This window comes from Lampris incognitus, chromosome 19, assembly GCF_029633865.1.
Source record: "Lampris incognitus isolate fLamInc1 chromosome 19, fLamInc1.hap2, whole genome shotgun sequence".
In the NCBI taxonomy this organism is placed as follows: Eukaryota; Metazoa; Chordata; class Actinopteri; order Lampriformes; family Lampridae; genus Lampris; species Lampris incognitus.
In genome coordinates this window covers 11,367,050-11,393,239 of record NC_079229.1, presented here as the reverse complement: position 1 = coordinate 11,393,239, position 26,190 = coordinate 11,367,050, and the positions used below count along the sequence as shown (strand labels likewise).

Below are 26,190 nucleotides of genomic sequence, written 5' to 3'. Positions count from 1 at the left end.
GAGGTGGAGGCCATTATGGCGGAAAAAGGAGCGGCCCCAACACTGCACCGTCATGTGCGGGCACTGCAGGAAAGTGAAGGGGGGCCACGCACATCCGTCCAGGCAACACGACAAGCAGAGACATTTCTGTGCTGGGGCTGTGGGAAACCAGGGCACCAAAGAAGGCAGTGTCAGAAGACAAACAGACGTTTTTACCAACGAGTACGGAGGCCTGTCACCCAAGTCGCCGCCTCTTCTGAACCGGGAAACGACCAAGGGTCGGCCTAGAGGGGGACTGGCCGGCCCACACAACCTCCCCCCGGAGAAATAATCCCAGAGTCGTTGGACGGATTGGCGCTGGCTTCAGCCTCCATGTCTCCTGTCAGCTGAATGGCAATACTTGCATTGCCCTGGTCGACACCGGATCCACCATCAGCTTGGTGAGACCAGGGGTCCTAGGAGAAGAAGTACAGTGGATGCCGACAGAAGTAAAGATGGAGACAGTTACAGGTCAGTGTGCTAGAATGGAGGGTAGAAGTAAACTGACCCTTAAGATGGGAGAAATTGAGGTACAGCAAGACTTTTGGCTAGCAGACATACGAGAGAGCTGTATCCTTGGACTGGATGCCTTGAGAGCCATTGGTGCAGTGGTACGGGCGGCTGGTCCACAGCTGGAGGTGGGCAACGAAGTGCTGAATGCCATTACCGTACGCAGCAATCCGGGGGGCAATAAAAGTGGACCACGGATCGTGTGCTTGGCTTCAGGGCCATGGGAAGGTACATCACCAGAAACGGCCTCTGCACTGGAAGAACTGGCCCAAATGTGCATGGAGGGTTTGAGCCAAGAAGAGGTGGAGCAGGTACAGAACCTGCTGATAGAGAACAGACACCTCTTCGCTTCGAGTGATCTGGAGTGTGGCTGCACCAATCTTGTACAGCACCACATTGACACTGGTAATGCGGACCCAGTCCGCCAGAGAGCTCGCCGTCTCCCTCTGATAAAATTTCAAGAGGCAGAAGCAAAGATCCAGGAGATGGCAGCTGCAGGGATCATTGAACCCTCCGATACCCCATGGGCATCCCCTGCCGTGCTGGTTACCAAGAAGGAGGGTTCCCTCCGATTTTGGGTGGACTATCGGCGACTAAACAACCTGACCCGGAAAGACTCGTACCCACTCCCCCGCATCGACAAAGCTCTGGACTATGTGGCGGGTTCCCAATGGTTCAGCTCCCTAGATTTAAGAAGTGGGTACTGGCAGGTAGAGATGGCCCAAGAATCCCGGGCAAAGACTGCGTTCACCATTGGCCAAGGACTCTGGCAGTTCACAGTCATGCCATTTGGCTTATGTAATAGCCCGGCCACATTTGAACGCCTCATGGAGCGTGTCCTTGGCCCCATCCCTCGCTCTGCCTGCGTGGTGTACCTGGATGACCTCCTGGTGCATGCAGCTACGTTTACTGAGGCCCTCTCCAACCTCCGACTGGTGCTCGAACGCATCAAGGCAGCCAACCTACGACTCAATCCAAGGAAATGCAATCTACTGCAGCGGGAGACAAGGTTCCTTGGACATGTGGTGGGGCCCGGAGGTGTGTCCACAGACAATGACAAGGTCACTGCAGTCAGAGATTGGCCAACGCCCACCTCAGGAAAGGAGGTGAGGAGTTTTCTGGGACTGGCATCATATTACCGTCGGTTCGTGCGCGCCTTTGCAGACAAAGCCCGTCCGCTCCACCAGCTCACCGAGAAGGGACGACGGTTTCACTGGACTGAAACATGTGAGAGCTCCTTTCAGATACTCTGGGAAGCATTGACCCAAGCACCAGTGCTAGCCCTCCCAGACAGGCAGCGGCCATTCATATTTGACACTGACGCCAGTGATTTAGGTGTGGGAGCAGTCCTGTCGCAGCCGAGTGGGGAAGGGGAAAGAGTGGTGGCCTATTACAGTAGAGCCTTGAGTAAGGAAGAAAGGAACTACTGTGTGACTCGGAGAGAACTCCTGGCAGTAGTACAGGCCGTAAGGCATTTTAAGCCTTACCTGTATGGAAAGGACTTCCTACTGAGGACGGACCATGCATCGCTCCACTGGCTGCTTAGCTTCAAAGAACCAGAAGGGCAGGTAGCCAGATGGATAGAGACCTTGCAGGGATTTACCTTCACAATGGAGCACCGAAGAGGCAGCCAACATAACAATGCTGATGCTCTCTCCAGACGCCCCTGTTCGGATCAGGCCTGCCGCCATTGTAGCCGGTTGGAGACTCGAGAACAGCAACGGGTGAATATGGTTACAGTGCGGACACTTGTGGTCCCAAGTGCACCACTGGAGGAGATGTCACCAACCAAGATAGGGGAACTCCAACGTCGGGATAGCCACCTGAGCCCTGTGATACGTTGGCTAGCACATAAAGAGGTCCCAAGTAGAGAGATGGCAGGTCCCCACTCCCCCACCACCAAGGCATTGCTGGGACAGTGGAATTCACTCATGCTTCATGAGGGCTGCCTCTATCGGGTGTGGGAAGAGCCAAGGAGGGGAGGCAGTACCTGGCAACTAGTTGTTCCCCACGCACTACAACAAGAAGTGTTAAGCACAGTACATGGCCCCCCTGGAGTGGGACACTTCGGCATTACCAAAACTCTGCGGCGGCTGCAGGAAAGATTCTACTGGGGGAGGTGCCGGCGAGACGTGGAGCGGTTCTGCCGTAACTGCAACACCTGCAATGCAAAGAAGGGGCCAGCAGGGCAATCCCATATCCCCCCTGCAGCAATACAGGGTGGGGGCGCCCATGGAAAGAGTTGGGGTGGATGTGGTTGGACCATTCCCCGTGACAGAAGATGGTAATCGTTACATTCTGACAGTGATGGATTATTTTACCAAGTGGCCCGAGGCCTATGCCATCCCTGACCAATCTACAGCCACGGTGGTAGACTGCCTCACTGAGGGGATGCTCACCCGGTTTGGGGTGCCAGAAGAGTTGCACAGTGACCAGGGACGCAATTTTGAATCCCAGGTGTTTGGGGAGATATGTCGGCGCCTTGGGGTACGGAAGACCAGGACCACTCCCCTACACCCTCAAAGTGATGGCCTGGTTGAGCGGTTCAATCGGACCTTGGTCACACAACTAGCCATGCTCACGGCAAGGCATCAAAAGGATTGGGACCGCCATCTGCCCCTGGTACTCATGGCATACCGGTCAGCTATTCAGGAGTCCACGGGGTGCACCCCAGCCACACTAATGTTTGGTAGGGAGCTACGGACGCCTGTGGATTTGGTCTTTGGCAAGCCGCCAAACCCACCAGTATGAGGGCTGCCAGGCCAGGACTATGTAGACGCACTACAGGACCGGATGGAGGCTACTCATCAGCTGGCTCGAGAGAATATGGCCTCTGCAGGGGAAAGGCAGAAGAGAGCCTATGATGTACGTTGCCACCGCAAAGCGTACCAGCAGGGGGACAACGTATGGGTGTATATCCCACGGCGAAAGAAGGGACGGTCCCCAAAGCTGGACAGCAACTGGGAAGGGCCCTGCCTCGTCCTGAAGAGGATCTCAGAGGTTACCTATAGAGTGAAGCTCCACAGCCGCCCTCGGATAGTCATCCTTCACCAAGATCGCCTCGCACCTTACTTAAGCCGGGACAGCGACCCAGCTGGGACTGAAAGTGCGGTGGGAGGAGGTGGGGTGCCAGACTCCTCCTCTGTAGACCAGGCTACCGGGGTCCAAGGAGGGGGTAAGGACACTGTTGGATCAGAGCCAACCTCCCTGGCCACGAATAGAAACAGCGGTGACGTCGAAGGTGGGGGCTCAGACCCAGCGGATGCAGAGCCGCCCCCGTCATCTATCAGCAGCCCGTGACAAGGAGCAGCCCGGGATGGGAGAGGTGCTCGGCGGAAGAAATCCTTATGGTGGATGGACCCATCCACATGGGATTTGGGTTAGGCCAACGGGACGTTGGTCTTTCAAGGAAGGGGGCAGTGTGGCGAATTCTACTAGTGTTTCTGCTCCGAGGTTCATTCACATATTACCCACAATGCAACTGAGCGGTCGATGTTTTGGTTATGTTGTGGGATATGGAACATGTTAAAAACGGACATATCTGTTACAGATAGCGGTGATGTGGTGGAAGGTAATGGGGACGTTATGAGAGAAGTTACATTAGATAACATGCTACTTCCCACCATGAGGGTAAAGAGTAGGCAAATAGATAGGGTCGCTTCGGTGGCCAAGAAAAGGGGGGAGCTGCGACCCATACAAACTTGTGTATGTTCTGACTTGTTTGACTTGCGGTCATTAAACGCTTACTTGTTAACTCTGAAAGGGTGTTTAAGAAGTCCATCATTTAACCACGTCATAATATCTAGTCTATAGGCAGTGATTATGGGTTCCCCATTTTAAAGGACGACAGGGATTTCTCTCCTACCTAAAACGACCATGGCCGGTCAAAACGACCGCCGGTTTTTAAACTCTATATTCTGTCAAAATAAATACCCAATTGAGATATCAATGCATTTCATATATTACTATATCTGTTAGGAAACGACTGACACAAAAAATAATATTCTAACAACTATACTATTCTTAAACAATTTAAACTTCAGAGAACCATGGTCGGACTTGAATAGCAAAATAGAAAAAGTGAAAAAATTACCTGAAAAACACAAAACGGAAAACCTATATTGCTAATCTAACAAGGCCTATAAAACGTGAAATGTAAAAAAGAACTGAAAATAAATATCGAAACAGTCCCAAACAACGACCGGAACTCGAAATATACTATAACGACCGTGGGTGGTCATCTTGACCGCCTCGGTTTTTAAACTCCATATTCTGTCAAGACAAATACCCAATTGAGATATTAATGCATTACGTATGTTAGTATGTCTGTTAAGAGACTGACACCAAAATTAACATTTTAACAACTTTAATACGACTTGTCAAACAATTTAAAAATGGCCGCTGTCCAACGCCTGTAGATACCGCAGCGCCTCGGTGGTAGTCATGGTGTGTCTGTAACGACGCCTGTAACCAGACATGTTGGAAATAATCACAAATCAAGTTTAGACTATTTATCTGCACTGGAGGACACTAGTGTGTTCATAGGACACAGCAATGAACTTCACGAAGGAAATGACGCAACAAACCACGTCATAAATACTGACATGACGCGCACGATCACGCGCTAATCAAAAAGCGGTCATTTTGACCGCTCATGGTCGTTTTAGGTAGATCTTACAATTTTTCCCCGTTGACAATTGTCTTATTTGACAACTGAAATGTTTGCACCGGACACATCTAGACACTTTTTTTATTTGCCTATATTAAATAATTTACCCCTGCAAAGCTCCTCTTTTAACTCAACTGTGTAAGTACGTCCTTCTTATTTTTTCCACATATTCAAGTTTACTCAAATTTGGAGTTAGGAAACAAACGAGAACATTTTAAGTGTGAAGAGTGAAAATTGAGGATTAGTTTTGAGTTAGATTAAAGTTTGCCTCCATCTCTGTCCCAGGGAACCATTCACCCCCACCTCCATAAAACTCATGCTGGTTTCATCACTGTCTGTCCTTGGGAAGGGGCAGATATTACACTTTTACATAATCCCTCTTCTGAACTCTCATGCGGTTCGTGCAGTTATTCAAACTCTGAAAGATTAAATAATTCTGCAACCAATCAGAGAGCACCCCCCCCCCCAAATCCCTGGTTGGGCACAAACATCCTCTGCATCTGGCTGAAGTTCGGTCCAAAGTCCCCATAACATCAGATGGCATTCAGAGGGACCTTTGGCCCCACCGACGTCTGCATGATGACCTCGGTGTGTACACACCCAACCAAGTGTGACAGGGCAGGCAGAGACAGTTGTATAAAAAGCGCAACCACTTTTATTGGAGGTTATTATTCATCAGCACTGGGCATCAGCTGCAATCACGTAGCCTGACGGTGTCTCATTCTAGTTTCCTGTTGAACCGGACACGTCTAACCAGCTCAAGACAGGCATCAGTATGAGTGGCTTCGGTCAGGTCATCACAGAGATCGGGGAGTTCGGTACATACCAGAAGCGGTTACTAGCGGCAACATGCATCCCAAACTTTTTCATCGCTTTCGACATGATGTCTCAGGTGTTCACGAGCATCAGCTTCCCACACCACTGCAACACAGACTGGATTTTGGCCCAGGGCCCCAACCTGACTTATGAAAAGCAGAAAAATCTGACCCTGCCCGTGGACAGGGATGGGAAGTATGAAAGCTGTAGCATGTACACACCCGTGGATCTGGATTTGGAAACTATTGAGGCGTATGGGATTAATAATACAGTTAAATGTATGGATGGATGGGATTATACGGCACCTGTGGGCTCCTCCAGCCTTGTGAACGATGTAAGTTTGTATTATAGACATGTCCTGTTTAGTTGGATGGGATGAGGATACCCATCACCACATTTATTGAACACTTTGTTCTTAGAATATCACCAAATGTACCTGAAAATAGACAAAGCATCTATCTATCTATCTATCTATCTATCTATCTATCTATCTATCTATCTATCTATCTATCTATCTATCTATCTATCTATCTATCTATCTATCTATCTATCTATCTATCTATCTGGAGATAGATGGATTAAGGTAATGACATTTTGTAAAGTGCATGTCAGATACCACTTAATTTAAGGTTTTAAAATATAATTTAAAATTGAGTCACAATCAATGGCTTTTTAAATACATTATTTATTATATAACATCTCAGGATTCTTAAAATACCTTAATGCAGTATCCTATGTCTGTGTTCAAATCATGGCATCATGGAGGGTTTACCAAAGTAAGAATGTAATGAGGAAGATTTGATATGGTTTCCCTTCAATTTGCTGACAATCATGTATATCTTTCCTGAGAAACTATCGACTTTTTTTTAAAGGTTTTAAGGTACAAAATAAGTCAGATAATGTAGTGGTATAGAAAACAGGAGGTGTGGACTTTGCATGCTCTTGTTGTATTTGTGTAGGTTTGCTGTCGGTGCTCCAGTGTCCCTCCACAGTCCAGAGACTCCTGATATGTTCCACTGATATAGGTGCAGGTGAATTGAAGGCTCTAAATTGCCTGCTACTATGAATGGGAGTGTAAGTGAGTGTGTGTGGACGTAATGGACCGGTGTTGTAGAATTTTCCGCCCCCACAGAATCCGACTCCTGTTAGTGTGAATGGGTTACGGTTAGGGTTGGGGGTCAAGATTAGGAAGTTAGGGTTGGGGGGTTAGAGGGTTAGGATTAGCCTAACCTATAGCCTCACACCAAGGGGAGTCAGATTCTGTAGGGGAGTCTGAAAATTCTGTAACACCGGCACCCAGTCCATAATGTCTCCCTACTGTCTGCCCCCCAAAGTACACTGGGATAGACTCCATAAACCATGATCCTGATACAGAGTACACTGACAAAAAAAAACCAAAAAACTTGCTGGTTATCAGCTACATTTCAATGTCACAGGACAGTGAAGTCTTACATTAGTCAAGAACAGTTGTGTTGAAAGTTAAAATGAAGAGATCGTGGCATATGATGCCAATGAATAAATCAGAGTGAAAGATGAGCTGGAGAAGTGGACACGAAACGTCTCTGCTCTTCAAATCCCACCATTCTCATGTGATAATCACATTTTTGATGTTGAAGTTCAGACAAAATCTGAGCTCACTTAAATTTAAGATTAAGATGTACTTTTATTACCTGTGATGGCCTGGCAGCCTGTCCAGGGTGTCTCCCCGCCTGCCTCCCAATGACTGCTGGGATAGGCTCCAGCATCCCCATGACCCTGAGAGCAGGACAAGCGGTTTGGATAATGGATGGCTGGATGGATGTACTTTATTAATCCCTGTGGAGAAATTCATCCTCTGCATTTAACCCATCCTATTGTATTGGAGCAGTGGGCAGCTGCAGCACCCAGGGACCAACTCCAGTTCTTCTTTCCATTGCCTTGCTAAGGGACACAGACAGGAGTATTAACCCTAACATGCATGTCTTTTTGATGGTGGGAGGAAACCGGAGCACCCAGAGGAAACCCACGCTGACATGGGGAGAACATGCAAAATCCACACAGAAAGGACCTGGATGGCCTGGGGTTCGAACCCAGGACCTCTTTGCTGTGTGGAACAGTGCTAACCACTGGGCCACCGTGCTGCAGCACAGCACAGAGCCCGGCCCAGAGTCTCGTTTCAGCTCTTGGGCCTTTTTGGATTTGGTTGAGATTTTACTTGTTCTGCATTTTTGATTCTGGTGTTTACTTTAGATCAATGAGATGAACAAATCAGAGAGAACTGACTATTTTCAGGGCAAAAATGTACAGTTTTTGGCCTTATGGAAAATCTGGTCCCATGCTATTTGAAATCATGACTCAACAATTCGTACAGTATTTGGCAAAGTCTGATTTTCTTTGTCATAAGAAATAATAGATTTTTCGTATAGTTCAAACTTCCCTTTGCAGTTGGGATGTTGCTGTTTACATTCTGTAAAATACTATGTCATAGATTTAGGGGTCTTCATACTTTATTCTCTGATAACAACTGCCAAGTTCCACCATTTTGTTTTTGCTTCCAGCTGGTGCACTGCATTTTATGTCATATATCAAACTAGAAACCAGAGAATCTGGTCTGACTAAAACTGTATTCTGTATTTTATTTGGCTCAAAACTCTGATCCGCCCCATCTATACCCCCCCCCCCCCAGTTTGATCTGGTGTGTGACAACAGGAGTTTTCTGGAGGCATCACAGTCTGTCTACATGGCAGGTCTTCTAGTTGGGGCCCTGGCGTTTGGGACGATGGCTGACAGGTATGGAACCCCCCCCCCAAAAAAAAACAGCTCCCATACCCACCGGCAATATGCACCCGTCCGTAATACCCACTATAATAATTGTACCTTTATGGCAACTGTGCATCATTAAACTTTTATTATATTAGCCGTACCCAAGACCTTTGCATCTTTTATCTTAATTATGTTTAATGCAAACAGGGAACTTGATGTCTTAGGAGCTGTAAAGTCAAGCGATTGCGACACATCAAAACCTGTGCCAGTGTCATAACTTACTGAATAAATGAAGACGTAACATTTAACTGTCATTACTGGAGCCACATTGTTGTCCCTGACAAGATATAAAAGAACTGTTATTTAATGCCCTAAAAGAATTTATTGAAAACAATAACTTAATGTCGACCATGAAGCAAGGTATTATTGCTTTGTTACCTAAACCTGGTAAGGACAAAAGATTTATTGATAACCTGAGACCAATAACTTTATTTAATATGGATTACATATTATTTACGCATATTATTGCCAATCGGATGAAAGTAGATATAGGACAGATAATAAGTGAAACTCAGGTGGGGTTTCTTAAAGATAGATCCATACATTAGGCTGGTTCTTGATTTACTAGATTATAATTATTTGATTGAAGACAATGGTTTCATAATGTTTTTAGATTTTTACAAAGCCTTTGGTTTAGTTGAACATCCCTTTATAATAAAGTCTGTAGAATATTTTGGTTTTGGTCCAAAATTTATAAAGGTAATTAATATGATGTATAATGACATTAATAGTACAGTTTCTCTCCCAAAGGAACATATAAAAGATTTGAGGTTAAACGAGGGATTCGACAGGGTTGTTCTTGCTCCCCTTTTTTATTTATTTTAGTTGCAGAATTGTTGGCTATTTTTATTAAAACAAAATGGTCTAGACATTGAGCCTTTAAATGTGCTAGGCAATCATCTGGTCACAACTCAGCTGGCAGACGATACTACCATCTTCCTCAAGAGGTCAGAACAGATCCTCCTGGTAATCAAGAAGATAGATGAGTTTTCTACAGCATCTGGACTTCACTTTTCAAAAGTGAACTAATTGCTATACGCGACAATCCACTAATAGATTTGTATGATATTCCAGTAAAAAAAAAAAGAAGTAAAATACGTAGGCATAGTTATAACTAAAGATTTTAAAGCTAGAGAAGAACTAAATATTGAGACTGTTATAAAAAAAAGTAAATCTATAGTCAATTCTTGGTTAGAGGGATTTATCACAATTGCAAATATTACCGAGAATTATGTACCCAGGCTCTCTTATATTGGAAACTGGTCTGTAAGCACAATTTCACGTGACACAGCTCTCCAATCTGGAATAACAGACGGAATAACAGATGTATCTGTATTTATCCATAGATCTAGATTTATTAATGCCAGGCCACTATTCTTTGGGATAGGAAATGTGCTGACAAGTGAGGAGAGTATGTTGAGAAGGTGGAAGGAGTACTTTGAGGGGCTGATTAATGAAGAAAATGAGAGAGAGAGAAGGTTGGATGATGTGGGGATAGTGAATCAGGAAGTGCGGTGGATTAGCATGTAGGAAGTGAGGGCAGCTATGAAGAGGACGAAGAGTGGAAAGGCGGTTGGTCCAGATGACATACCTGTGGAGGCATGGAGGTGTTTAGGAGAGATGGCAGTGGAGTTTTTAACTTGATTAACACAATCTTGAAAAGTGAGAGGACACCTGAGGAGTGGAGAAGAAGCATACTGGTACCCATTTTTAAGAATAAGGGTGATGTGCAGAGCTGTAGCAACTACAGAGGTATAAAGTTGATCAGCCACAGCATGAAGATATGGGAACGAGTAATAGAAGCTAGGTTAAGAGGAGAGGTGACGATTAGTGAGCAGCAGTATGGTTTCATGCCATGAAAGAGCACCACAGATGTAATGTTTGCTTTGAGAATGTTGATGGAGAAGTATAGAGAAGGCCAGAAGGAGTTACATTGTGTCTTTGTGGATTTAGAGAAAACATACGACAGGGTGCCGAGAGAGGAGGTGTGGTATTGTATGAGGAAGTCGGGAGTTGCAAAGCAATATGTAGGAGTGCAGGACATGTATGAGGGCAGTGTGACAGTGGTGAGGTGTGGGGTTGGAATGAGAAGAGGAATAAAAGTCAGTGGGAGCAAGATGGAATACATATGTGTGAATGAGAGGGAGGACAGCGGAATGGTGAGGATGCAAGGAGAAGAGGTGATAAAAGCATGAGTTTAAATACTTGGGGTCAACTGTTCAAAGTAATGGGGAGTGCAGAAGAGAGGTGAAGAAGAGAGTGCAGGCAGGGTGGTGTGGATGGAGAAGACTGTCAGGAGTGATTTGCGACGGAAGGATACCAGCAAGAGTTAAAGGTAAGGTTTACAAGATGGCAGTGAGACCGCCTATGTTATATGGTTTGTAGACGGTGGCACTGACGAAAAGACAGGAGGTGGAGCTGGAGGTAGCAGAGATGAAGATGATAAGATTTTAATTGGGACTGACGAAGGACAGGATTAGGAGCAAGTATATTAGAGGGAAAGCTCAGGTTGGACGGTTTGGAGACAAAGCAAGACAGGCAAGATTGAGATGGTTTGGACATGTGTGGAGGAGAGATGCTGGGTATATTGGGAGAAGGATGCTGAATATGGAGCTGCCAGGGAAGAGGAAAAGAGGAAGGCCAAAGAGTTGTATGGATGTGGTGAGAGAGGACATGCAGGTGGCTGGTGTAACAGAGGGAGATGCAGAAGACAGGAAGAGATGGAAACGGATGGTCCGCTGTGGCAACCCCTAACGGGAGCAGTCAGAAGCAGTAGTAGTAGTTGTAGTAGTAGTTATATTCATTATTGAATCTGTACCATGCATCTGAGTAACTGGGCACAGGGGGTGCTGAGGTTAGTTGGGAGATTATTACAGTAGGGAGGCTGTTAAAGCAGCAACATACACCTTTCAGTTAAGACCCCCCCCCCCCCAAGAAAAGGACATAGATTACAGGTGTTGTCTCACGTGGGTTCCTTAATTTCCCCAGGCCATGCCACTGCTGTCACTTGCAGAAATCAGAAGAAGCATAATCTAGCGCTTAGCCTCATGTGTCATATACAAGACGTACAAGTACTGTATACACCGGCCTTTACAATCTCTTCTTTTCTGTACTTACCTGCAGGGTCGGTCGTCGTTTCGTGGTCCAGATCTCTCTGCTCCTGCAGCTTGTGGCTGGTGTGGGCGCTGCCTTCTCACCCAACATCTATGTTTATATAGTGCTGAAATTTTTGAGTGGCGCAGCCACCTCTGGCATCATCATCAACATATTTGTCCTAGGTAGGTAACACATTTCATCTTTTTACCTAATATGTTTCAGCAATTAATCAATCTGATCTATCTTTAATGAAACATTTGAAAAGAGTATTTCTTTTTGCCTTAGTAAGAAAACTTACATGAGAGGAACATTTTTTTTAATTGTAAAAAATACACATACAGGAATCAACATAACATCAATGTACATACAACTTCAAACAGAAAACAGGAACTCACAATGAACAAAACAGACTCCCTATTTAAAATATAGCAATGCTCTATATAATGAAAAAATATATAAACTGAATAAAAAATAATAAAATTAAATAAAAAGAAGAACGTTAGAAAAATAATTGCATTAAAATTGAAAATACAGAAAGAAGCATTAAATCATGGAGTTGTCAGAGGATTCTGTAAAGTCAGACATAGTAGTTTAACAATTTCATACTCTTGCTGTCTTTTAATAATCTAATAAAATTTAAGAGAGATTCAAGTTCAAGCAGCAAATGTTGCAAATAAGGTCGAGAATTAGAAAATCTCTGCTTGTGCACAAAGAATTTTGCCAGTGAAATTAAAAAAATTAACTACATGTTCCAAGATGTTATTTTGTTAATTGCCATAATAACAAACTATGTCTTTTAGGGTAAAGGAAGGTGTGATGTTTGCATTTAAGATTTTTTTTTGTAAGTTGTACTTGTTCATTTTTATTGAGTGTTGTGGATTTTGAGTTTAGTTCTTCGAATATTATGTCCTTAAATGTCAGAGGTATTCGTAATTCAACCAAAAGAACATCTGTATTTCTGTTCTGTAAGAGGAGCGAGGCAGATCTGATTTTACTTCAAGAAAGATACCAGTGAAGCAGATTCTAAATTCTGGAAGACACAACGGGGTAATACGATTTATTTTAGCCATGGTACAAATCATTCAGCAGGAATCTCAGTCCTTCTACATTAATTTAATGGGGATGTTTTAGAAGCAGTAACGTCAAATGATGGTAGATGGCGCTTTCTCACAATTAAGCAGGATAATAATATATTATTTGCAATTTGTATGGTTACAACTCCCATACGTTTAACAGGGCCTTACTTGGTCAGATAGCATTCAAACTGAAGGAACTTCAGGCAAGATACCAGAGTTCATATACAATTTGGTGTGGTGACTTTAATGAGTATCTTGATATGTTGGACAGATTTCCCCCTAAACCAGCACAGGGTACACAAGGCATAAATCCTGTTTTTTCATTCTGTTCAGATCTTTCTCTGACTGATTCAGGGCGATTTTTTAACCCAAACAAACAAGATTTTACTTGGTCTAATAGAAGTTTAACATTGAAAACTAGGATTGAATTATATGTGGTTTCTACATTGGCCCTCCGATATGTTAATGAGGTGGTCCATGTAAGTGCTCCACTAGCTGACCATAAAGAAATTCTTTTAAAATTAGGTTGTGCAAGGGAACCCTCAAAGTTGCGAGGTTACTGGAAACTAAATAACCCCCTTCTGATTGATAATACATTTAATGAGAGTAGGAAAGACTTAGCAACTGATACCTTTACCAATAACCCTGGTAATGAAGATAGGAACAGATGAGAGGTTTTTTTTTATATATAAGGTTAGATATACTATTATTAGAAGAAGTAAAGAACTGAAAAAAAGTAAAACATAAAAAAGAATCTGAACTTTTGGAAAAACTTAACCTATTACTGACTAAAGAAAATATATCCATGGAAGAAGAACTGGAATTGAAAAATATTAAAATTCAGGTAAATCAACCCTATTTGGAATTGGCTAGGGATGCTTTTATAAGATCCTGTACTAAATGGTTAGAAGAGGGGGGGAAATATTGCCTTTTTTTTGCACTGGAAAAAAAAAATTACAAAAGAAACTCCTTAAGTGCTCTGAATATTGACAGTGTCTTCTGCAAAGACCAGAAAACGATCTCTGCATTTGTCTCTGCTTTTTATGAAAACCTGTATAATTCCAACTTCAATGCTGTAGCTAGTGGCGAGTTCCTTAAACAAATTCAAAATAAGATTCCTAGAATAGATGATAACTTTAAATCAATATGCGAGGCTGACCTATCTATTGATGAAATTAAGATTGCACTATTCTCAATGAAGAAAGGCAAATCCCCAGGAATTGATGATCTGTCTGCTGAATTCTACACTCATTTGTGGGAAATCATTAGTAGACCATTATTCAACATGTATAAGGAATGTAGCAGCCAGGGGGAGAAGATCCCTACAATGAAACAAGGCATAGTACCCCTCATACCCAAGCCCGAGAAAAATCCTCTGTCAACAGAAACTTGGCGCCCAACTACCCTTTTATCTATAGATTACAAAATTTTGGCCTTGGTCTATTCTAATAGATTAAGAAAAGGATTGGATCAAATAATAGCAGAAACTCAAACTGGCTTTACGAAAACCAGACATATAAGCAGCAATATTAGATAAGTGTTTGACCTGTTAGACTATGCAGAGGAAGTAAACTCTGAGAATGATTTTGTTTTTAGACTTTTACAAGGCATTTGACACAATTGAACAAAGCTTTCTTTTTCAAACCCTGCAACTATTTGGCTTTGGGGATAAATTTGTGCACATAATTGATATGTTATATAGAAATATAAATAGCTCTGCATTACTTAATGTTGATACTTATAAAAGATTTCCTATTAACAGAGGGGTACGCCAAGGTTGCTCAATTTCGACTTTTTTATTTATTTCGGTTATAGAACTATTATCTTTGAATATTACCAGTGACAGGAGTTTTAAAAGAATCTCTAGTTCTGATAAAGAAATTAGAATTTCTCAGTTGGCAGTTGACACTACCTTATTTCTAAAAGACAAAAGTCAATTACCCCATGTCATTAACTTAATCAATAGATTCTCAAATGCTTCAGGTTTAAAGCTAAATTTACCAGTGTGAAATTTTGTCCTTACATGAATGTTCTGATTCGGTAATCGGGGTTATTCCCATTAAGGAATCTGTCAAGTATCTTGGGCTACATGTTACCAAACACCTGGTAGATACACAACACCAGAATTTTACTAGTTGAATAAAAACGGTCAGAAATATGTTTAACCTATGGCTTCAGAGAGATCTCTCTATTATTGGGAGGGGGCTCCTCTCCAAGGCAGAAAGTCTGTCCCAGTTGGTCTACCCATCTTTGTCGCTATTTATTCAAGACTCTACAGTTAAAGTAATAAATAAAACCTTCTTAGATTTTGTATGGAAAAACAATTCACATGACTTAAAAAAATCTGTACTTTCAAATTGTAGAGAGGAGGGGGGCGGGTGTCTTGAATTTCTGGACTTTAATGACACTGTAAATACCTTTAAAATAAACTGGCTGAAAATGTCTTTCAAATCCCATATCAATTTGGTATTTAATACCATACACAATTTTTAATAAAATTGGGGGCCTTTCGTTCCTTCTAAAATGCAATTCTCTAACAAATAGGTTACCTGTTCGTTTATCTAAATTCCATCAGCATGCAATTTTAGCATGGAAATTGGCCTTAATCCACAATTTTTCTCCTCGTAAATCAATTCTTTGGAGCAACAATGATATTACCATTAGGAATAAATCGTTTTGGGTTTTTTTTTCTTCTTCAAAATGGCATCACAGATATATTAATCACATTCTAAACCTCTTTGATGATTTTGGTAATGGTTTATCCTATGAACAGTTTATGGCGGTTCATGACTTTCCAATTCCATTTAGTGAGTTTAATTCCACTATACATGCACTTCCTCTTGGATTAACTCAATTCATTAAAAATCATCTATGCGGGTGTAGCTGGCATCATATGTGAGTTACTGCAAGTAAATAGTAACAGGAGCAACTCAACTGATGAAAAGGCAGTTACACAACTGGAAAAATCAAGCTATTGCATGGGAAAGCCAGAATGGAGTACCAGTGTGAGCGAAGGGAGACAATTTAAGAGATCAGCAGGTTTTCTACACATCCTATTCATTTACTGCTGGGAGTTTGAATGCATGATTAAGAAATCTCCAACATCACATGTCTGTTCTGTACCAGGTTGGATTTACAGTGATTGTGTCAAAATTGACATTTGTTTTCATGTAAATCTTCAGGGTTGTAGCTTTAACGATGTCGTTATTATCATTTTACAGCTACAATCCTGAAGATTTACAGGGCATGCAAACATACTATGTCCTACTTGGTACTTTCTAAAGCTGTACCAGCTTATCCATGAGTATCCAAACCACGAACAGTATTGTACTTACTCATTTTAATGGTTAATTTTGGGTGGAACCTTTCCTATAAAAATGACACGAAGCATTGTTTTTACCATAGCAGTCAAATGCAGAATAAATGTCAGAAAGTTGCAAGTTTGAAGAATTGAATTTGTTGCGGTTAACAAACAAATATGGAAGACAAAGCCTGAAGATCTTTTCCAGCAAATGGTAGAACATTAATAGATAAACCTTGGTTCAGTAATTTTTTTTAATTTAAATTTTGTTTGTTTAGCAGTAAGGAAGGTGTTTACACAATCTCACGGATGATTCTTTTTAAATGAATGTGTGGGGTTAGAGTGGGAAAACACCAATGCAGTCATCACATATTTGCATAGCCATCAGGAGGCTAAATAAAAATGACTTCAGGGTAGATGTGATTGTGTTTGGGGTATAAACTTGGCAGCCACCAACATTTTTGATGTACGTTTTTTTTTCCCATTCAAAGGGGCTGAGTGGACTGGTACCTCTAAACGGGCTCTGTTCACCGTCGTCCCGCACACTTGCTACTCAGTCGGACTGATGATGTTATCAGGCATTGCCTATGGGATCCGCAACTGGAGGATCATGCACTTGGTGCTCTTCAGCCCTATCATCCTGTCCTTCGGTCTCTTTCACTGGTCAGTCTGCCCTCTATGCTTAGACAGTTTTTTAGCGGATTTATGTTGCCTGGAAGATTGTCCTCTAAATCATTGTTTCCCAACCCACTGCTTGTTTAACTACAAGCAGGCCTAACTATGCAGGATTACAATGAAAATCTGCAGGACAAGGGGGTCCTTCAGAATCAGAAACACTTTGTCACTTCATTTCATGCACTTGCGCACATAAAATGAAATGAAATGAAACATCGTTACCCCTAGCCCAAAGCAGTGCAACACAAAGACAAAAACACATCCAAAAACTACAAGAACACATATATCTAAATTAAAAAAATAAAATAAAAATCATTGTTCAGGAGAACGAACGCCAGCCCGATGACTGTTGGAACTGCCAGTCTGCATGGGCTAGCAGTTAGATTAGCCTGTCCCGCTTACGCGTCCTGTCAGCTCGCCCTTGGTGTTTCGTCTTCGGGTGCAGCTCTGGTCAGGGCCGTGGTCCTTGGGCCCACAGGATGCAGCAGACCAAGCTCACTCAGCCAATCCAACGCTAGCTCTCCCAGCCAGACTCGTTAGACACACCTCCCCGCATTCCACATGACGATACTAAAAACAAAGTCAAGGCTAGGCGAGGCCACCAACAGACCGCCCTAGGTGTTATTGGAACTGCCAGTCTGCATGGGCTGGCAGTTAGCTTAGCCTGTCCCGCTTCCACGTGCTGTCAGACCGCCCTTGGTGTTACCTCTTTGAGCACAGCTCCAGGCAGACCTGTGGTCCCTGGGCCCACAGGATGCAACAGACCAAGCTCTCCCAGCTGATCCAGCGCAAGCTCTCCCAGCCGTCAAACGAAGACAAACTTAGACGCAGACGTGGACAAAGACACTGCATGGACGGTACTGGGTGAAGCCGCCGCAAACGTGACGTCGTGCCGCCATGCGGCCACCATCTTCCCACACTGAGGGAAGATACACTGGGGGAAGATGATGGTGCGAGTTCACATTTGAAGACTTGGGGGCTGGGTTGGGAAACAATGCCCTAAATGAATATTATTTTGATTTTATCCTGGACCTGGTAGTCAGTTTCTCCAAAGCAAGAGAGTCATACAGTTTGGTTTCAGTTCTTCTACATGTTCTCTCTTCGGTTTCACCAGGTTGCCCCCCCCCACACACACACTCCCCCATAACTGTCCAAAGACATGAATGTTGGTTAATTGGAGAATCTAATGACTGTGTGTGTGTGTGTGTGTGTGTGTGTGTGTGTGTGTGTGTGTGTGTGTGTGTGTGTGTGTGTGTGTGTGTGTGTGTGTGTGTGTGTGTGTGTGTTTGTGTGCGTGTGAGCCCTATGATGAACCGATGGCTGGTCTGGGGTGTGGCGGGTAAAAATTGTTCATATGAATTCTGCAATTTTGTGTCCATCAGGGTTCTCCCAGAGTCAGCCCGCTGGCTCATGACGCAAGGTAGGAAGGAGGAGGTACGACAGGCAATCCAGAGGGCAGCCAGGGTAAATAGGAGGAAGGTCCCCGAAGCTCTGCTGGATAAGGTGAGTTGCATTCAGCCATGCTTCAGCTTCATCTTAAAATGATCTCTAATAATACTTTGAATCCAATTAACATTATCAAAAACACTACGACTGACCGTTATTTCATGCAGCTGGAGCTGGAGGTGGTGCCGACTTCCAAAGCAGGAAGCATACTGGACCTCTTCAGAATATCACATCTGAGAAAGTGTACTATTGTTATGGGCTACATTTGGTGAGTATTCATAAATTATCCATTAATCAACTTGATTATTTGAAAATGTCAGGCCAATTTCCTTCCTTGGAGCCACCAGCTCGTGGACCCACCACATGCGGGGATGAGCATTGGGGTAGGGGGCAATGCAGGACGAGCGGCAGGCAAAGGCGGGGACCGGGGCATTCCAACTTCTGGCATCGCAGATTTGTCCTCAGGACGTGGAATGTCACCTCTCTGGCAGGGAAGGAGCCTCAGCTGGTGCGGGAGGTGGAGCAGTGCCAACTAGATATAGTTGGGCTCACTTCCACACATAGCATAGGCTCGGGTACCAAACTCCTGGGGAGGGCTGGACTCATTACTTTTCCCGATGTTGGCGAAGGTGACAGGCACCGGGTGGGTGTAGGGATACTCACAAGTCCCCAGTTGAGCGCCACCATGTTGGAGTTCTCCCCGGGGAATGAGAGGGTCACCTCTATACAACTGCGAGTCACTGGGGGGAAGGCTCTTTTTGTTGTGTGTGCTTATGCACCGAATACCAGTTTGGAGTATTCGGCCTTCTTGAAGTCTCTGGGTGGTGTGCTGGATAGGGCTCTGCCTTGGGACTATACAGTTCTGCTGGGGGACTTCAATGCTTACGTGGGCAATGATGGAGAAACCTAGAGGGGCATGATCAGAGGAACGGCCTTCCCAATCTGAACCCGAGTGGTGCCTTGTTATTGGAGTTCGGTGCGAGTCATGAGATTGGCCATAACAAACACCATGTTCGAACATAAGGTAGTTCATAAGTTTACTTGGTACCAGAACACCTTAGGCCAAAGATCGATGATAGACTTTGTGGTTGTACCATCAGATCTGCGGCAATATGTTTTGGACACTCAGGTGAAGAGAGGAGCAGAGCTGTCAACTGATCACCACCTGGTGGTGAGTTGCATCAGATTGTGGGGAAGACTGCAGGACAGACCTGGCAAACCAAAACTTATAGTGAGGGTGAACTGGGAACGTCTGGCAGAGTCCCCTGCCCGTGAGGTCTTCAACTCCCACCTCCGGAAGAAGTTCTCGTGTATCCCAAGGGAGGCTGGGGACATGGAGTCTGAGTGGGCCATGTTCAAAGCCTCTATTGCAGATGCGGCAGGCATTGGTCATAAGGTCATCGGTGCCTGTTGAGGCAGCAACCTAAGAACCCGCTGGTGAATACCAGCGGTGAGGGAAGCTGTCAGGCTGAAGAAGGAGGCCTTTCGGGCTTGGTTGGCCCAGGGATCTCCTGAAGCAGCAGACAGGTACCGGGGGGCCAGAGGGGCTGTGGCTTCCGCGGTCATGGAAGCAAACAACTCGGGTGTAGGAGGAGTTAGGCGAGGCCATGGAGGAGGTATTTTAGTTGGCCTCAAGGAAGTGCTGGCAAACCATGCGGTGACTCAGGAGGGGGAAGCAGGGCTTGACTCAGGCTGTGTTCAGCCGGGGAGGGGAACTGTTGCCCCGGACTGGGGATGTTGTCGAGCGGTGGAAATAACACTTTGAGGAGCTCCTGAACCCGGCTAATATGACCTCAGTGGAGGAGGTAGAGTCTGAAGACTCAGGGGAAGCCCCACCTGTATCCCTGGCAGATGTCTCTGAGGTAGTTAAAAAGCTTTGCCGTGGCAAGGCGCCGGGTGTGGATGAGATTCACCCTGAGATGCTGAAGGCTCTGGACATTGTTGGGCTGTCTTTGTTGACATGCATCTTCAGTGTCGTGTGGAGGTCGGGGACAGTACCTGTGGAGTGTTAGACTGGGGTGGTGGTTCCCATATTCAAAAAGGGGGACCGGAAGATGTGCTCCAATTATTGGGGAATCACATTGCTAAGCCTCCCTGGGAAAGTCTACTCTTGGGTGTTGGAACGGAGGCTCCGACCGATTGTCAGCAGTAACGAGGACGTTGTGCCGGACCATTGTGGTGAAGAGGTAGCTGAGCCAGAAGGCAAAGCTCTCAATTTACCAGTCAATCTTCGTTCCAACCCTCACCTATGGTCATGAGCTTTGGGTAGTGACCGAACGGGTGAGATCGCGGATACAAGTGGATGAAAAGAATTTCCTCCGTAGGGTGTCTGGGCTCAGCCTTAGAGATAAGGTGAAGAGCTCAGACATCTGGAGGGGAGCTTGGAGTAGAGCCGCTGCCCCTTCACATCAAAAGGAGCCAGTTGAGGTGGTTCAGACATCTGATTAGGATGCCTCCTGTATGCCTTCCTTTTGAGGTTTTCCGGGCATGGCCAACTGGGAGGGCACCCCGGGGTAGAGCCAGAACCTGCTGGAGGGACTACATGTCCAATCTGACCTCGGAACGCCTTTGGATCCCCCAGGAAGACCTGGAGTGTGTTGCTGGGTAGAGGGACATCTGGAGTGCCCTACATAGCTTGCTGCCACTGCAACCCTACCCCAGAGAAGCATCTGAAGACGAATGAATGAATGAATGAATAAAACAATAATGTTCTGTAGATTGTATGTAGATGTTATGCATATACAGTATCATAAGTCACAATGTTTGTTTAGGCTGTTTTTGTGTCTCCTCATGTTAACGCCAAAGTCTCCCTTTCTCTTGGTAGGTTTGCAATAAGTGTGGTCTACTATGGACTCAGCCTAAACGTTGGCAACTTTGGCCTTGATATCTACCTCACACAGTTCATCTTCGGCATTGTAGAAGTTCCTGCACGTCTAGGCAGCGCGGTGATTATCGATCGCTTTGGGAGGAGAATATGTCTGGTAGTTACCCTGCTCTTGGGGGGCGCCACGTGCCTTTCGATCCTCGCTATTCCAAAGGGTATCCTCTAATTTTAAAATACACTTACATTCTTAAAAAAACATGATAATTTAAGGGGGCGTCCAGGTGGTGTGGCGGTCTATTCCTTTGCCTACCAACACGGGGATTGCCGGTTTGAATCTCTGTGTTACCTCTGGCTTGGTCGGGTGTCCCTACAGACACAATTGGCTGTATCTGCGGGTGGGAAGCCAGATGTGGGTATGTGTCCTGGTAGCTGCACTAGCGCCTCCTCTGGTCGGTCGGGGAGTCAGTTTGGGGGGGGGGGTCTGGGAGATTAGCATGATCCTCCCACGCACTATGTCACCTAGGTGAAACTCCTCACTGTCAGGTGAAGTGAAGCGACTGGCGACGCCACATGTATCGGAGGAATCATGTGGTAGTCTGCAGCCCTCCCCGGATTGGCAGAGGGGGTGCAGCAATGACTGGAACGGCTTGGAAGAGTGGGGTAATTGGCTGGGTTCAACTGAGGAGAAAAAGGGAGGAAAATCCCCCCCCAAAAAAACAAAAACATGACAGTTTCCATTTAACAACAGCAGAAATTACTCGAGACCAAGGCAGCTCTTCTTCAAAGTATCAAAAGACACCAACATGTTTCTGCCAGAGGGCCTTCTGATGTCCTAAGGAAGGCCTTCTGGATGAAACATGTCATTGTCTATCTTTTTTTGGGGGGGGGGGATTTTCTCCTTCTTTTTCTCCCCAATTGTTCTTGGCCAATTACCCCAGTCTTCCGAGCCATCCTGATCTCTGCTCCACATCCTCTGCCGATCCGGGGAGGGCTGCAGACTTCTTTTCACCTGACAATAAGGCGTTTCACCAGGAGGAGTTAGAGTGTGGGAGGATCACGCTATTCCCCCCAGTCCCCCCCCCCTCCGAACTGGCGCCCTGCCCGAGCAGATGAGGCTCTAGTGCAACGACCAGGACACATACCCACATCTGGCTTCCCACCCACAGACATCGCCAATTGTGTCTGTAGCCAGAGGTAACATGGGGATTCGAGACGGTGATCCCCATGTTGGTAGGTAACGGAAAAGACCGCTATGCCACCTGGACGCCCATGTCAGTGTCTCTTACATTTCTGAGATGTAATAGTAATTATGTTTTTTGCCTTGGTGTTGACTGTTTTTTTCCTGATGTTTTGCCCATAGACCAAATAGCACCCTCCTACACTACAGGTCCCACAAGTAGCGCTCCTTTATTATTGTGCTTTGCATTTAACAATGTTTTATTTGATTATTATTTGCCCCTCAGACCTTCCTGTGGTGATAACGTCGATAGCGGTGCTGGGAAAGTTCCTCTCCACGATTTCTTTTTCCATCGTCTATGTCTATACTGCAGAACTGTACCCTACTGTTCTCCGGTAATGGCCAAAATTAAAAGCGTACAAAGACAATACTGTACACTCTGCTTAAAAAAATTCATATAATTCCTGTTTTATAGGACGATAACACTGTTTTTCTGTTTTCACTGAATGTAATGCCGGGCAGGAGATATTTTTTTCTCCATTGTTCTATGTTTTCCTCCCCAACAGGCAAAACGGTATAGGTGTGAACTCCATGTGTGCTCGTATTGGGGGCATCCTTGCCCCTCTCATCAGGCTCCTCGAGGTCTACCACCCCACCATCCCCATGCTGATATATGGCATTCTCCCCGTTGTTGCTGGAGGGCTCGCCCTGCTGCTGCCTGAGACCCTTAATGCTGAACTTCAGGACCACACCCAAACAATGTGAGTTCAAGTAGCCCTATTTTTTTAACCACACTCTAGTTAACTCAAAGAATATGTAATAACTAAGGGCGATCAAAGATAGCGATGGAAATGTGTTGACAAGGGAGGAGAGTGTGTTGTGAAAGGGGAAGGAGTGCTTTGAGGGGATGATGAAGAAAATGAGTGTGAGAGAAGGTTGGATGATGTGGGGATAGTGAATCAGTAAGTGCGGTGGACTAGCAAGTAGGAAGTGAGGGCAGCTATGAAGAGGATGAAGAGTGGAAAGGCAGTCTGTCCAGATGACATCCCTGTGGAGGCATGGAGTTGTTTAGGAGAGACGGCAGTGGAGTTTTTAACTAAATTGTTTAACCCAATCTTGGAAAGTGAGAGGATGCCTGAGGAGTGGAGAAGAAACATACTGGTACCGATTTTCAAAAATAAGAGTGATGTGCAGAGCTGTAGCAACTACAGAGGTATAAAGTTGATCAGCCACAGCATGAAGATATAGGAAAGAGTAATAGAAGCTAGGTTAAGAGGAGAGGTGGTGATTAGCGAGCAGGAGTATGGTTTCATGCCACGAAAGAGCACTACAGATGTGATGATGGCTTTGAGAATGTTAATTGAAAAGTATCAAGAAGGCCAGAAGGAGTTACATTGTGTCTTTGTGGATTTAGAGAAAGCATATGACAGGGTAACGAGAGAGGAGGTGTGGTATTGTATGAGGAAGTCGGGAGTTGCAAAGAAGTATGTAGGACTGGTGCAGGATATGTATAAGGGCAGTGTGACAGTGGTGAGGTGTGCGTTAGGAATGACACATAGGTTCAAGGTGGAGGTGGGATTACATCAAGGATCGGCTCTGAGCCCTTTCTTGTTTGGAATGGTGATGGACAGGTTGATGGACGAAATCAGGCAGGAGTCTCTGTGGACTATGATGTTTGCGGATAACATTGTGATCTGTAGTGAGAGTAGGGTGCAGGCTGGGGAGAGCTTGGAGAGGTGGAGGTATGTACAGGAGAAAAGAGGAATGAAAGTCAGTATGAGTAAGACGGAATACATATGCGTGAATGAGAGGGAGGACAGTGGAATAGTGAGAATGCAAGGAGTAGAAGTGACAAATACTTGGGGTCAATTGTCCATTGTAACGGGGAGTGCAGAAGAGAGGTGAAGAAGAGAGTGCAGGCAGGTTGGAGTGGGTGGAGAAGCATGTCAGGAGTGATTTGTGACAGAATGGTACCAGCAAGAGCTAAAGGGAAGGTTTACAAGATGGTTGTGAGACCAGCTATGTTATATGGTTTGGAGACAGTGACACTGACGAAAAGATAGGAGATGGAGCTGGAGGTGGTAGAGTTGAAGATGCTAAGATTTTAATTGGGAGTGAAGAAGAAGAACAGGATTAGAAATGAGTACATTAGAGGGACAGCTCAGGTGGGACGGTTTGGAGACAAAGCAAGAGAGGCAAGATTGAGATGGCTTGGACATGTGTGGAGGAAAGATGCTGGGTATATTGGGAGAAGGATGCTGAATATGGAGCTGCCAGGGAAGAGGAAGAGGAAGGCCAAAGAGGAGGTTTATGGATGTGGTGAGAGAGGACATGCAGGTGGCTAGTGTGACAGAGGAAAATGCAGAAGACAGGAAGAGATGGAAACGGATGATCTGCTGTGGCGACCCCTAACGGGAGCAGCCAAAATTAGTAGTAGTTAACTCAAAGAATAGATGAGTGAATGGGCCAAATAACTGTGACACACTTGTCTTTGTTTGAATCCCAGTGAGGGTATAATGTAGTTTGGCTGCTTGGACTTGCCATAGTTACCAGTTAACGTCTTTACTTCAAAAGGTTCAACAAACAAAGCCCTTGTCTCTTGCTATACGCTCCACACATTTGTCCGTTCATTATTTTGTCCCTAGTAGTTCAGTTACAATGTGTTTTAAATAAAGTATACTGTTCAATAATTCTTCTTCTCTTTTGAATTTCAGTATAACGGTGGATGGAGGTATGGACAGTGGATTCAGTGAGAAAAAGGAGAAATCACTCAAAGACACCAAACTGTAAAATTAAGTGTATGTAATTATCCGTTTCATATTGTATATTTTTTCCCCCTATCTATAATGTCAGTAAACACTTTCCACATTTCTTTGGTGTCAAAGAGAAATGCTTTTAGACTATGGCACCTCTACAGACTGTATAAATATAAAGTCAGTTGAAGGGGTGGAATTACGAATTCATAGGAATTCAGTCATTTGCAACCGTGGCTACACTCAGCCGTCTTTTATATGTAACTTATTGAAGACAACTTGTCTTAGGCCACAATCAGCTAATCATTGTTTTTTCTTTTACAGCAAATGTATTTTATGAATGAAATCTGTACAATAAAATTCTGGACACACGTGGTTTTATTGTGTTCTGTGAAATTACAGCACTGTTTTATATTTTGAGTGCTTTGAGTTCATAAGAAAGTTCATAAGAAAAATATAACGATGACAAAGATAATAATGATGATGATGATGATAACTATTAAACCAAGGACTCATTCACTTCAAAAATAATAATGGATGAAGTAAAGACAAGAAATGATAGCCAAAGGATAACTGAACTCCCATCAATAATGGTCACATTGTCACATTTACTTATTTAGCTGTAATTAGGAACCAGACACGGTACACATGTTCTGTCTGTAGATCAATCAGCTACCAAACTGGCACTGGAGTGTTTCAACTCCACACAGCTGTCATGGCTTAACATCACGCCAGCTAGTAGGAACTGAACAAAAACCACACTGTAAAGGAAAGGAAGCGGATGTACCTAGAAATCCAGAAAATGGTGATATATGTTGCCTTGTACTCACTAGCCAAGGCAGTTATCTATGCCTCAGATTCATTAGGCCCCATGTCAGCAGTGGTCTTAAGAAGCCACCGGTTCTTGTGTTGAGTATGTCCAAAGCCCTCATCGTAATTCCCTTTCCTTCTGAACCGCTGTTTGTAGTGAAATATGTGCTCGAACTCCGCATGCAGAGATGCATAGCTTTGCATGCTATGACAGAAA

General features: G+C 44.6%; 1 protein-coding gene across 1 annotated transcript; it reads left to right on the top strand.

The window, feature by feature from the left end:
• The first annotated feature begins 5,895 nt into the window (after positions 1-5,895).
• On the top strand, positions 5,896-25,533 carry LOC130129968 (solute carrier family 22 member 13-like). Its single transcript, XM_056299675.1, has 10 exons — positions 5,896-6,347; positions 8,679-8,782; positions 11,939-12,093; positions 16,780-16,951; positions 18,346-18,466; positions 18,577-18,677; positions 21,234-21,448; positions 22,697-22,805; positions 22,977-23,171; positions 25,125-25,533. Exons 1-10 carry the CDS (start codon positions 5,973-5,975, stop codon positions 25,198-25,200), a joined length of 1,623 nt encoding a protein of 540 aa, XP_056155650.1. The 5' UTR covers positions 5,896-5,972; the 3' UTR covers positions 25,201-25,533.
• The last annotated feature ends 657 nt before the right edge of the window (positions 25,534-26,190 follow it).